This window comes from Carcharodon carcharias, chromosome 10 (assembly GCF_017639515.1).
Source record: "Carcharodon carcharias isolate sCarCar2 chromosome 10, sCarCar2.pri, whole genome shotgun sequence".
Lineage (NCBI taxonomy): Eukaryota > Metazoa > Chordata > Chondrichthyes > Lamniformes > Lamnidae > Carcharodon > Carcharodon carcharias.
In genome coordinates, this window is record NC_054476.1 from 136,267,964 (window position 1) to 136,281,088 (window position 13,125).

Below are 13,125 nucleotides of genomic sequence, written 5' to 3' on the forward strand. Positions count from 1 at the left end.
CCCTGCTTCCTGTCTGCACAACTTTAATGTGCCTTCTAATTTAGTATTAATTGCAAATTTAGATATATTTCTTCATCAAAATCTTGAATAAGTAAGGTGAAAAGCTTAGACACAGTAAAATAAATGTTCTGAGTTTTTCATTTGGTTCCGGAGTTTTTTCCAGTCAGAAAAGTGACATTATTTTGTGCTATTAACATATATATGTAAGGCACATTATGCAAACCTTGGGTGCTTCTCACTGTATTTTGGAAGGACAGGAACATAGCATGTAGAATGATCTTATAAAGTGTACATGTGAATCCTTTTAGGCCTATGAATCAAATAAATTAACCCTAGTGCATTTTTTTCAAAAGTTCAATACTTAAGGATGGTGATTGAAATGCAGGGTTTGAAAAAGGCAAGAGTCTGTGGACCTTGTTACTCTAACCTATTTGTTTCGTAGTTGGAGAACTTTCTTTTTTGTGTGCTGTTTTTTCTTGCAAGCATGAGAGAAATTAGAATTAGTGTGATGCAGAAAGTGTGTTTTTTATGAAAATACATTATTTTCTTTAATGCATGTCTTTCTAAAATGTCTGAAAAGAGTTTAATTGATGTTTCCTCTTCAGTGCCAGGAAATTGCAAAGTCAAAAGCTGAAGTGGCTTGTATTGCTGTATATGAGAAAGATATATTTGTCGTAGGGACCGAGCGAGGAAGATCTTTCATTGGAAGCCGAAAGGATTTTCAGACTGACTTTGTCAAATACTGTAAGTTTAATTAAAACTATAAAATAGATTGTACAAAGTCGCAGGTTAATTTCTGTTTGATTTCAAAGAATAATTATTAATTAAAAGCAGTTCTTCTCTGTGGCAGTTTTTGGATTTGAGATTCCTATAGGACACTAATGTGAAACAGTTTTAAAGTAGATCTTTTTCACAAAACACTTCTGCTGAGTTATTCCATGAATTGTGAAACTCATCAATGTAACATTGGTAGATGTCATAATATCGTGTAACAACCCACCTGGTTAAGAAATGGCTTAGAAATATTAAAAGAACAGGAGAAAAAAAAAATACATGGGGATTCTTTTTAATTAAGTTCAATTTAGGAAACAGCGGCACTTCTCTTTGTAGGTTTCAGTGAAAACACGAACCCTCACTCCTCCTCTTGGCTCTCCCCTTGCCTACTTACCTATCACTTGTATCTTTGTGCTCTTTTTTTAAAAAAAAAAGTGGTCTCTAACCCAATTGTGGGTGTTCTGGGAAGGCCACATTATTGCCCATCCCTGTAAGAAGGTGATGATTGGGGAATTACAGAATTCTGACCCAGCAACCATCAGCAAAAATAGTGGATATCCCAGACCCCCATTATGTGAGCTAGGTGTTCCAGTGATTTTGCTGCTCTTGTTCTTAGTTGTAAAGGTTGCATAGCTGACAGACAGTGTTGTAGTAAGTTTAATGAGTTGTTACAGTGCATCCTGGAATCAGTGTGCCTATGATGATGATGTAGTAGATATTAAGTCCACTGGCAGTGAGGCTGAGCAATCAGATTGACTTGTCATGCTTGATGTTAAATTTCCATTTTGTTGCATGGACTTATCCAGGCTTGTGATGTGCATTCTGTTACTCTTGCATGAACCTTGACCATGAGGCTTTGTGGAGTCAAAGTGAGCATCCGCCCTACTCTTCTGGCCACACTGATATGCTTATTTCAATGAAACTTGTAATCAGTGGTAATTTACTGATTGTTGTGATGCATGGATCAAAACACATGTCTCAAATGCAAGACTTTTTAAAAAAAAACATTGGGCCAGATTTTGTGGTTTCCAGATGGTGGTGCCCAAGAAGTCCCTACAAAAGGACTGCATGGGAATAGCTTGGGAATTTTCAATGTCCATCGGGCAATTACTATGTGTCTGGCACCCTCTGAAAATCAGATTTAAAGTCGGAGACTTCGGATGGTTCCCACTCAACAGAATACTTACCCAGGAAAAGTTAGATTATAACCAGTTCCAACTCCTGGGAGCCTATATTACTGACAGCACCCCATCCCCCCTCCCCCAGATCCCTTGACCCACCCTACTTACCTTACACACTTGCCTTCTCTCCTAGCTTGTCAATTTGCCTTGAGCATTTAAATTTTCCAGAATACGTAAACTAGTATTGTAAAAAGTGAGTGGGGCTTCATTTTCTGCTCTGCTCCTACACTACACTGGAGGACTCCAGGAATTGCTATGCTCCATATTTCTAGACCCAGGTTGGAAATCAGGGTGAGAAATGTAAAGTAGGAGCAGAGTGGCAATCCGAAGACTGTTGTTGCCACTCCACAGAAGAGTCAGGCCATTATATATAAACTAGTGAATGTATAGTAACACGTTCTCTGACTTGCTTGGAGTCACAAGAATATGTAAACTAGAATGTGTGGTGTGTGTTCTTTAAGGGCTAGAAAGTGTAATTGATAGTTACACTTAGCGGTCAGATTCAGATGGCTATGTTTGACAGTTCTCTTAAGGAATATAGCGATACACATGCCTAAAAAGGTCATTACTCATCATGAGTTGGAAATATTGAGGATATGGTGATTTGAAGTAAAGGAATAGAAAGGCACAACATATTATGTTGCTTTAGATTTATAAAAAAGGAAAGGAGGTAGGAATTGTAATTACCTTGAAATTGTTCAGTTGTCTCAACTTAGGTCTCTGGTCTTTTCCAGCTTTTATAAAGTGGAAGCCACAGCTAGGAGTCAATTACATAACAAGAAAATTGCCTATTGTAGCATGATGATACACAAGTGTTAGTGGAAGTGTGAGATGGTGTGTGAGTAAGAGGGAAAGAAAGAACTTGAAATTATAGAGTGCCTTTCACACCCTCGGGGTGTGCCAAAGTAGGAACTTTTGAGACTAGGTTAATTACACAAAGTAGTGTGAGGTGGACTGACTTGTAAGTGGAAATAGGAGCCTGCGATCTCAGGATTGTGAAGGGTCTCAGGGTGTAGCTGTTTTTGAAGAAGGTTAGTGTAAGGTTTGGAAACTGTATGTGGGGTTCTAGGAATACTGGAGGTTTTACAACAGTGGGCCAGGTCCTGGGAAAGAAAGTCTTAGGGTCTCAGAGTTGGAGTTTGTTCTGACCATGGAGTATTGAGAAAGTTATCTGTTTGTGAATACAAAGAGGGGGTTTTTGGGACTGTGGGTAGGACTGCAGACTCAAAGGGTTTTGGATCCATCAAGACCAGGAGAAGTAGAGTATGACTGTGTATTGTGGTTGGTGATGGAAAGTGGTGTCTGGCAGCCGTGTGGTAGGGCAGCCCAAACTGCTGTTAGTTTGTAGTGGGCTTTCAGACCATCTGACGATTCTTCTGCATTTTGTGCAACCTCTATAGCCCATTCACAATCTCTTAGGTATCTTCAGCTATCTCCACTATCTCCAACTGTTTTTCTCCTGTTTGCTAGTTGCTGTTTACCTTCTTACCATAAACTATTTGAGAACAAATTACTTCTGTGCATGCTGCAAGCACATAATAATAAATTGCGTATCTGCAGTCTGTGATTTTCTGTCTAACCTCCTATTGTGTCGTGAGCATAAAAGTGAAAAATGTATTCTTTGCGCACTTCATGGTGCGATAGTCCAGTCGTTATTGGCATAAGCATATAAATTTCCATAAACAAAATTATTTCCGAACGTGCTCAAGGATTATCCTTTATAGTTTCCAAGTTTTAAATGTGAAGAAATATCCTCAAATCTCAAAGATAATGCGGAAGAGATTTTTTAGTTAGGATTTCAATTGAGTTAACTGGAGTGACTGAGAAAAAAAACTATTCTTGATGAGCAGTCTTGTTTTCTTCTATTTCAATGAAGAAACTATATCTCTCTGATTCCAGGTCTTGTGAGCACCTTAAAACAGAAAAAAAACATACTTGTTAATACATTTAAATAAATGTTGCAGTTGTCTGAAATAAAGCAATGAGATTTTAATGCCCAGTTTCTTCAAAATCTTTAGAAAATAAAACTAGTTCTCCGATCACCCAGGATGACCATATATACTCCCTCATCAGTTGTTTAGGTATTGATACCCAGAGTGTGGCAGGAAGGGACAGATGTACAAACATAAAAAACAGCAGCAAGTAGGGTCAAAGGGGGAAAAGTGGTAAAAAGGCAAAATTAATGGCCCTTTACTTAAATGCATGTAGCATCAGAACAAAATAAATGAATTAAAGGCACAAATGGAGGTTAATGAGTATGATCTTATAGCCATTACAGAGATGTGGTTATAAGGAGATCAAAGCTGGGAACTAAATATTCGGGGATATGTGACTTTTCGAAAGGAAAGGGTGGTGGGGGTAGCTTTGTTAGTACGAGATGGAATAAGTATGGAAGCAAGAAATGATCTTGGATCGGAAGATGTAGAATCCACGTGGGTGGAGGTAAGAAATAACAAGGGGAAGAAGACACTGGTGGGATTAATCTATAGGCCCCTTGACAGTAGGTATCCTGTAGGACACAGAATAAATCAGGAGATAATGAGGGAATGTAAAAAAGGCAGTACATTAATTATGGATGACTTTAATCTTCATGTAGATTGGGAAAATCAAATTGACAGAGTTAGCCATGAGCAAGAATTCATAGTGTATTCGGGACAGTTTCCTAGAACAGTATGTTGTGGACCCAACCAAGGATCAGCTGCTTTGGATCTGGTAGTGCAAAATGAAGCAGGTTTAATAAATGAGTAAAAGATCCCCTAGGAAACAGTGACCATAACATGGTAAAATTTAGCATTCAGTTTGAGAGTGAGAAACTTGGGTTGGCAATAACTGTTCTAAACTTAAATAAGGGTAATTACAAAGGAATGGGGGCAGAATTGGGTGGAGTGGACTGGGAGAAAAATTTAGCAGAAAAGACAGTTGATGAACAATGGCAGACCTTTAAAAAAATAGTTAATGACTCAGAACAAAGATATATCCCGGGGAAGGAGGAGAATTCTAGGAAGGAGATAAACCAAGGAAGTTAAGGACAGTATTAAATTGAAAGAAAAAACCTACAATGTGGCAAAGATTAGTGGTAAGCCAGAGGATTAGGAAAGTTTTAAAAACCAACAAAAGACCACAAAAAGAGGGAGCAAATAAACTTTTGAGGGTAAACTAGCAAGTAATATAAAAACGGACAGTAAGGGCTTCTTAAAATATATAAAAAGGAAGAGAGAGGCCAAAGTGAAGATATACCCCTTAGAGAATGAGGCTGGGGAAATAATAATGGGGAACCAGGAAACGGCAGAAGGGTTGAATAACTATTTAGTATCAGTCTTCATGGTTGAAGATACTAATAGTATTCCAAAGATACTAAATAATCAAGGGGTAAAAAGGGTGGAAGGAATAAATACAATAACTATCACTAGAGGAAAAATGTACTAGGGAAACTATTGGAGCTAAAGGCTGATAAGCCCCCTGGACAGATGGGTTGCATCCTAGGATATTAAAGGAAGTAGCTGCAGAAATAGTGGATGCACTGGTAGTAATCTTCTAAGAATCCTTAAATTCTGGAAAATTCCCAGGAGATTGGAACGCTGCCAATGAAACGCCCTTATTCAAAAAGGGAAGGAGACAAAAATAGGTAACTATAGGCCAGTTAGCCTTACATCTGTCACTGAGAAAATGTTAGAGTCTATTACAAAGGATGTAATAATAGAGCATTTAGAAATGCATAATATAATCAAGGCAGAGTCAGTATGGCTTCATGAAGAGGAAATCGTGCCTGACAAATTTATTAGAATTCTTTGAGGAGGTAGCAAGCAGGATAGATAAAGGGGAACTAGTAGATGTAATATATTTGGATTTCCAAAAGGCATTCAATAAGGTACCGCACATAAGGCTACTTAATAAGATAAAAGCCTATGGTGTTGGGGGTAGTATGTTAGCATGGATAGAGGATTGGCTAACTAATAGAAGACTGAGTTGGGATAAGGGGGGCATTTTCAACTTGTAACTAGTGGAGTGCCACAGGGATCAGTGCTGGGGGTTACAGTTAGTTACTATATATTAATGACTTAGATGAGGGAAACAAATGTGCTATCGCTAAGTTTGCGATGACACAAAAATAGGTGGGAAGGCAAGCGGTGAGGATGACACAGTCTACAGAGGGATATAGACAGGTTATGTGAGTGACAGAAACTTGGCAGATAGAATATAATGTGGGAAAATGTGAGGTTAGCATTTTGTTAGGAAGAATAGAGGAGCTGAATATTATTTAAATGGTGAAAGACTGCAGAAAGTTACAGCACAAGGATTTAAGAGTCCTTGTGCATGAATCTCAAAAAGCTAACATTGAAGTTCAGCAGGTAATAGGGAAGGCAATTGGAATGTATGCCTTTATTTCAAAGGGAATGGAGTATAAAAATAGGGAAGTCTTGCTAAAACTAAACTATACAATGCGCTAGTTAGACCACACCTAGAATACTATGAGTTGTTTTGGGCCCCTTATCGAAGGAAAGGTATACTGGCATTGGAGGCAGTCCAGAGAAGTATCATTAGCTGGATCCCAGGTATGGAGGGATTTTCTTATGAAGAGAGGTTGAGTAGGTTGGGACTGTTCTTGGAGTTTAGAAGACTGAGAGGTGACTTTATTGAAACGTGTAAGATTCTTCGGGGGGGCTTGACAGGGTAGATGCTGAGAGGTCGTTTCCCATTGTGGGAGAGTGTAGGACCAGAGGGCATAAACTTCGAGGAAGAGGTCGCCCATTAATGACAGAGGAATTTCTCTTCCGAGGGTAGTGAATCTGTGGAATTCTTTACCGTAGAGGCTGGGTCATAAAGTTTATTCAAGGCTGAGATGGACAGATTTTTAATCAGTAAGGAAATCATCGGTTATGGGGAAAAAGCAAGAAAGTGGAGTTGAGGATTCAAATCAGCCATGATCTCATTGAATGGCAGAGCAGACTCGATGGGCTGAATGGCCTACTTCTTTCCTACGCCTTATAGTTAATGTACAGATTGCACATTGGGAAAGATATGCTGGTGTTGGTTGCTATGCCCAGACGTTGAACTTAAATTATATCTAGCTGAAGGCCAGGGTGTTTACTTTGAATTATTGATAAACTTAAGAGTATTTAGTTTTGAAAATGTTGAATTGTCAGGAGTGCTTATGCATATTGCTTTTCATCATTTACAAATAACTCGCTTGATTACATACATGGTGCAAGATTCTCGACAAAATATATTTCGCTAGTAATCTGTTCCCATATAATGAATTGACTTCTTGTCTTACTATTTAAATGTTAGCATTTTCCATCCCTCGGGCATTAAATTATTTTAGGCTTATGATATTCAGTATGTTTGAATTTATTTTGTGATAGTTAAAATACTTGTTGCTGGAGAAGCATTTTGGTGTGGCATATGTTAACTAATGACTGTTTTGTTTTCGAAACTTCTTTCAATGGGTTGATGTTTGGTACGATGAATCTAAGACAAGTTTGTTGAAATGACTTCATGTTCTCCGTGCTCGCTTTTAATAGTTATGGTTTAATTTCAGGTGTGGCTGAGGAGCAAAAAGCAGCAGGAAAGCCCAGAAATGAAGATGTTCTCTGTATGACACCGACTATTGTACATAACCAGACTGATGTTGAAACAATAAGAAAATCAGTTGAGGAGTTGTTTTCTTCACTCTATGGTACTATTATATTTCAATTGCCTGTGGCGGGATGGGGGGTAAATAGCATCGATGTACTGTGATTATTGTTTGTTGACATTGGTACAATTGAATGAAGTATTGCAAAGCTTTACTTGCAAATTCATCAATCCCACGCAGGACTGGTAAACAACGTAGGTTCTTTTATTTGAAGACTAATACTAATATATACAAGTTACAGGAGAGGTCAGCAAACACATCTAACCTAAGGTTTCAACACGCACGCGCATGCACACTCACAGCTAGCTATATGCTATTTTATATCACTTTCTTCAGTGATGACACGTGTATACTATTTGCATATTCTCTTAAAGTGATACTATGACATCGCTTTTTTCCAAAGATAAACATTACACATAGTAAGAGTAAGTATACATAACATAGTAGGGTGGTTGTGAAAACTATTTACATAAAAGATAGATCTCCATTTACCATTTGAATTTTAAAAGTGTCCGTCCAAGCTTATTAATCCTTTTGGACCTCATGACCTTACTAAGATCTAGACTCACCACCTTGTTGTTCTTGACTTTTGGGTGCATTGGCATCCTGTGTATTATCATAGTGTTGTTTATTTTCATCGTGGTCTTCCACAATTTCACTGAGTTCATCTTGAAACGTGATCTTGATGCAGTTGGAGTGTTGGATAATATGTAGCTGGACAATTCTCTCAGTTGGCTTCTGTTTCTTAAATGTTGCCCCATTCGGTGTTGTGACCTCATAGGATCTAGGCTAGCCGCATGCTTTGGATACTCCCGAAGGAAGCCTGGTTCCCTAGGTGGGATGTGAGCTCAACCTTTAGCCCTACGCGCAGACTACGCAGTTCTGCACCTACAGGTCGGTTGTGTGCTGTCTTCACCCTCTCTTGTTTTTTGCGAAGTATCTCCTGTATTCATGAACATTTGCATGGGTAATGGCTTGGCAAGGTTATCTTAACCTGCTTCCCAAATATGATTTCCATTGGTGAAGCCCATGTCTAAACTTGCCCCCTCAAATGCAATATGGAAGTCTTCTTTTGTTTCTCTATACTACTTCATGATTAATAGCATAACAGTAAGGGCCATTCGCTCCACAAGACTGTTGGATCTGGGATAGTGTGGAGAAGCTGTCATGTGGTTTAGGCCACATTTGGCACACATGACCCTGAAAGGTCTACCAGTATACTGTGGCCCGTTGTCTAATATAATCTCCTTGGTTGCACCAAAGAAATTGAATATTGCCACAGACACGTTCAAAGTATCCTTCAGTTGTCTGGTGATTGGAAACTTGGAAAATAATCAGTGACACAGAGGAAATCATCGCCAGGATGGTGAATAAATCTGTTTATTTTGGACCAAGGGTGCACGCAATAGAACCGTGGGGATATAGTGGTTCTTTGTGTTGGTGTGGTTGGTGATGCTGACATGCTTTTCACATCCTCACTGCCTTTTCAATATCACTGTTGATCCCTGGCCAGTACACAGTTTCCCTTGCTAGGTGCCTTGTCCATTCTATGTCCATTTAACCCTGGTGCAGCCATGACAATATATGTCCTGGCTGTTATGGCACAGCGGACGGTAAATGCTGAGCTGTTCAAATCCCAGAGGGAAACTTGAAACAACTGCCACAATTATTTTACACGTTGTGTCTATTTCGAGATGCGTGCCTTGAATTCAGTAGTAATAAGACCACCAAGCCCTACAGGTTTCTTACAATACTAAATTAAACCTTTATTAATAAAAAAAATTGATTTTAAGTACATAGGCTTACAAATTACTACTATGATAACTCTTAGCTCCCCATGTTAATGTAACTCCCAGTTGCGTCTCCATTAAGGCAACAGTTATAGACATAGATTTTAAAAGACCCAGGCAAAGTAACACGATACCCTGAACAGTCGAATTGAAAGTGAGTTTTCTTCACTTCAGTTCGTGTAGACAGCAACTTGAGGCTCAGCAGCTGAACAAGTGTGGAGGTTTTTCACACTTGTTAGATCTTAGAATGCTTTCCTCTTACATATAGCCTCATTTCCTTTATACAGGTTTCTCCCTTTTTAATGTAAATCCCATTGCCCCAATATGTCTTTTCAACTCCCCTTACTAAAAAATGAGCCATTATAATTTAAAAAGATGGCTTCATTTTCTTCCCCATTTTGCATTACCTCCTATACTCATGATACTATTTCACTACTAGATGCATGCATTAACATAACGATATATGTACAAATCCTTGATATCAGCAGAAATCATTCCAGTCCAGTGTCCAGGTTTTAAATGTCCAATTTTCCCTTTAAGCATCAAATTCTTGACAACGCATCTGCAAGCAGATTTTCTCATACAGCTGTAGATTAAATGGTTATAGCAATAAACTCCATCTGAATAGTCTCGAAATTTGTCCAGAAACTTTAAAAGATTGTGGTCTATATGAACAATTGTTCCTGACGAATTGTTTGCAACGTACAGCAGACCCAAAGTTTCTTTTCGATTGTTGAATATCTTCTCTGTTTTACATTCAACTTTCTTGAAAAATACCCTATTGATTTTTCAATTCCATTTTCATCATCTTGGAACAATACAGCCCCAATGCCTATATCGTTTGCATCAACAGCCAACTTAAAGTGCTTGACATAATTGGTTACTGCCAAAACTGGTGTCGTAGTTGACAGTCTTCTAACTATCAAATGCCTTCTGATAATCCTGTGTCCATTGAAACTACTTGTTCTTTTTTAATAGTTCCATGATAGAGCAACCACACTGCTAAAATTTGGTACAAATTTCTGGTAAAACCCACTCATTCCCAGAAATCTCAAAACTACTTATTTTGTTGTAGGCATGGGGAAATCCACAATAGCCTTGACTTTCACATCTCTTGGAGCCACCTTACCATGTCCAATGGTGTGGCCTAAATGTGTAACTTGCGCTTTTGCAAATTCACTTTGAGTCAATTTCATCACCAAATTAACTTCTTACAATCGACAAAACAATTCTTTCAGATGCTGTAAATGCTCCTCCCACATCTGACTGAAAACTACCAAGTTGTCAATATAAACAGCACAATTGTTCAGACCTGCAATTACTTCAGTCTTGGAAGGTGCAGGTGGATTTTTCATACCAAATGGCATGAATTTAAATTGATATCGGCTTTTGTGATGCCAGATAGATTATATCTCCTTTGCTCTCTCCGATAACGGTACTTGTCAATATCCTTGTAGCAGCTCAGTCTTTGTGATTAAATTTTGGTTGTCCCACTTTCTCAATACAATCTTCCAACGGTGGTATAGGATATGAATCCACTTTTGTCACTGCATTCACCTTTCGGTAGTCCACACATAGTCTTTGTGTTTCATCTGATTTTGGTACCAGTGCAATACGTGAACTCCAGTTACTGCAACTAGACTCAATGTATCCCCATTGGAATTTCATGAGCTATCCTCAGAATCTCATTTCTGTATTCAAATGGCATTGCAATCTAATGTATCTCCCTCCAGCTTTCATTTGCTGAAGCATAAAAAGGCTGCCATTTTCTCATCAAAACATTGCCCTTAAGGTAAAAACATTCTGGAATATATTCTGCCTCTGTTTCTGAGTAAGCTGTCTGATATAACTTTTATTTGCGCATCCTTTTTCTGTAATTCCACTAACTGCCTTGAGTTAAACACCTCAGCTGCATTGTCCTCTGTTCTTTCCTCCTGAACAATGTTATCAAACACAGTGCCAGCTAATTGGACTTCCACATCTCCCTGCGTTTTAACTTCCTCCTCTTCCTGTTTCAACCTGAGTTTGTGATCTTGTTACCACACAATCTGGAAACAATCCAGGATGCTCTCTTTGCAACACTTCTACAGGCTGCTCAACTACCATAGGCATCACCCACATCTATGACCCAGCTACATCATTACCCAGAATACATTGAACCCCTGCATTGGGCAATTTTTTCCACTACTTCAACAATCACTTCACCTGTTTTCCACTTAGTCTTTAAATTTACCTCCCATAATGGAATAGGTTTAGCATCTCCATGAACCCCACTTATTATCATCTGCTACTGCAATACTCCACCTAAACAAAAAATATCACTATCCCACAAGATTAAGGATTGACTAGCCCCTGTGTCTCTTAAGATTTTAACATCTTTACCTACTCCACCCCATACACATGGAAGGACTTCCTCATCACATACAAAATCTTTAAACGTCTCTGCAACCAGCCCCTCAGAATTCTCCTCGGGAAATTGTGAACACCATTCCCACTTCCTTACCGATCACTGACTCTTCCTGTTTTACCTGTACACAAACCACTGTTTTTTCTTGTGCCTGAACCTCAGAATGCGCAGTACTTTTACTTACGGAACTTTTCTGCACCCCAATAATCCCAGCAGATTTTCCCTGCAATTTCCAACACATTGACTTCATGTGTCCAACTTTATTGCAATGAAAACACCTCAATTTTTGAATGTCACTTCTACCCTCAGCACCTTCCATTTTATTCTGGAAAATAAACTTCCTGTGAATTTCCATCTACTCATTCCCTCCCCTGACTACCCACCTTGCTTTCACCTTCCCACTTTCTATCCCTCTCTGATTTAAAACGATGACAAAAAAAGATTTGGCTCTTTGAACTAACTCAATGATTAGCTGTCTCTGCTGCTTGTCTTAACATTGGAACTCTTTGTTCCTCCACATGAGTTCTCACCACTGAAGGAATTGAATCTTTAAACTCTTCCAGAAGAATTACCTCTCTAAGAGCTGCATATGTAATCTCTATCTTTAATGGTCACAGTTACTTTGTTTTACTCTTTCAAACTCAATATAAGTTTGCCCAGGTTGTTTTCTAAATTTCTGCCTGTGTGCCTCAAGAACCAATTTGTATGCACTCATTTCTTCTGACAATGAAGCATAAACCTCATGTGCTCTATCCACCAACCTGGATTGTGACAACAATGTCCGGTTTTCCTGTGGCCATTTCATCTGTTTAGCTATCTTCTCAAATGAAGTAGAGTGCTTCTACACCTCTTTCCTCAAACTTTGGAAGAGCTTGTACAAATTTAAACATTTCCCCACTGGGTTCTGATCTGGAAATAGGTCCTTCCTCACCTCCTGGTGTCTCTTTTTTAACTGCCAGCATTTAAAGCTGGAATTCTCTCTTTTTTTTCTCTCTCTCTTGCCTTTCTGCCAGTTCCCTTTGAAATGCCCTTGCTCTTTTCCTTTCTTTTTCTGCTGCCTCTAGCTCATGTTTTGTTCATTTGCAACTGAAATTGAGTCCATTCCAATGAATCATCCCTTGGAGGACTCGGTCTCTCAGGTATTCTTTCCATTTCAAATGCTGTGCTATACTTTCAATTATGCTTGATTTCTTTACCCCTGCAGGTGAGCCTAATTGTAACTTATCTGCCAATTCCAATAACTTTATTTGCCTTTTGTAAACCAACCAAAGTTATTACTTCAATACCCAGACAAATCTTAGCAATTGCCAAAGTCATTTTGCAGTCTCACCACTTAAA

General features: G+C 38.7%; 1 protein-coding gene across 9 annotated transcripts in view; it reads left to right on the plus strand.

The window, feature by feature from the left end:
- LOC121283176 (general transcription factor II-I-like) overlaps window positions 1–13,125 on the plus strand; it is a 194,479-nt gene that overhangs the window by 44,094 nt on the left and 137,260 nt on the right. For all 9 annotated transcript variants that reach the window (XM_041197396.1, XM_041197395.1, XM_041197397.1 and 6 more), the window contains 2 exons: window positions 606–744; window positions 7,495–7,632. In XM_041197396.1, coding sequence (XP_041053330.1) covers window positions 606–744; window positions 7,495–7,632 — 277 coding nt within the window. The remainder of the gene's footprint in view (window positions 1–605; window positions 745–7,494; window positions 7,633–13,125) is intronic.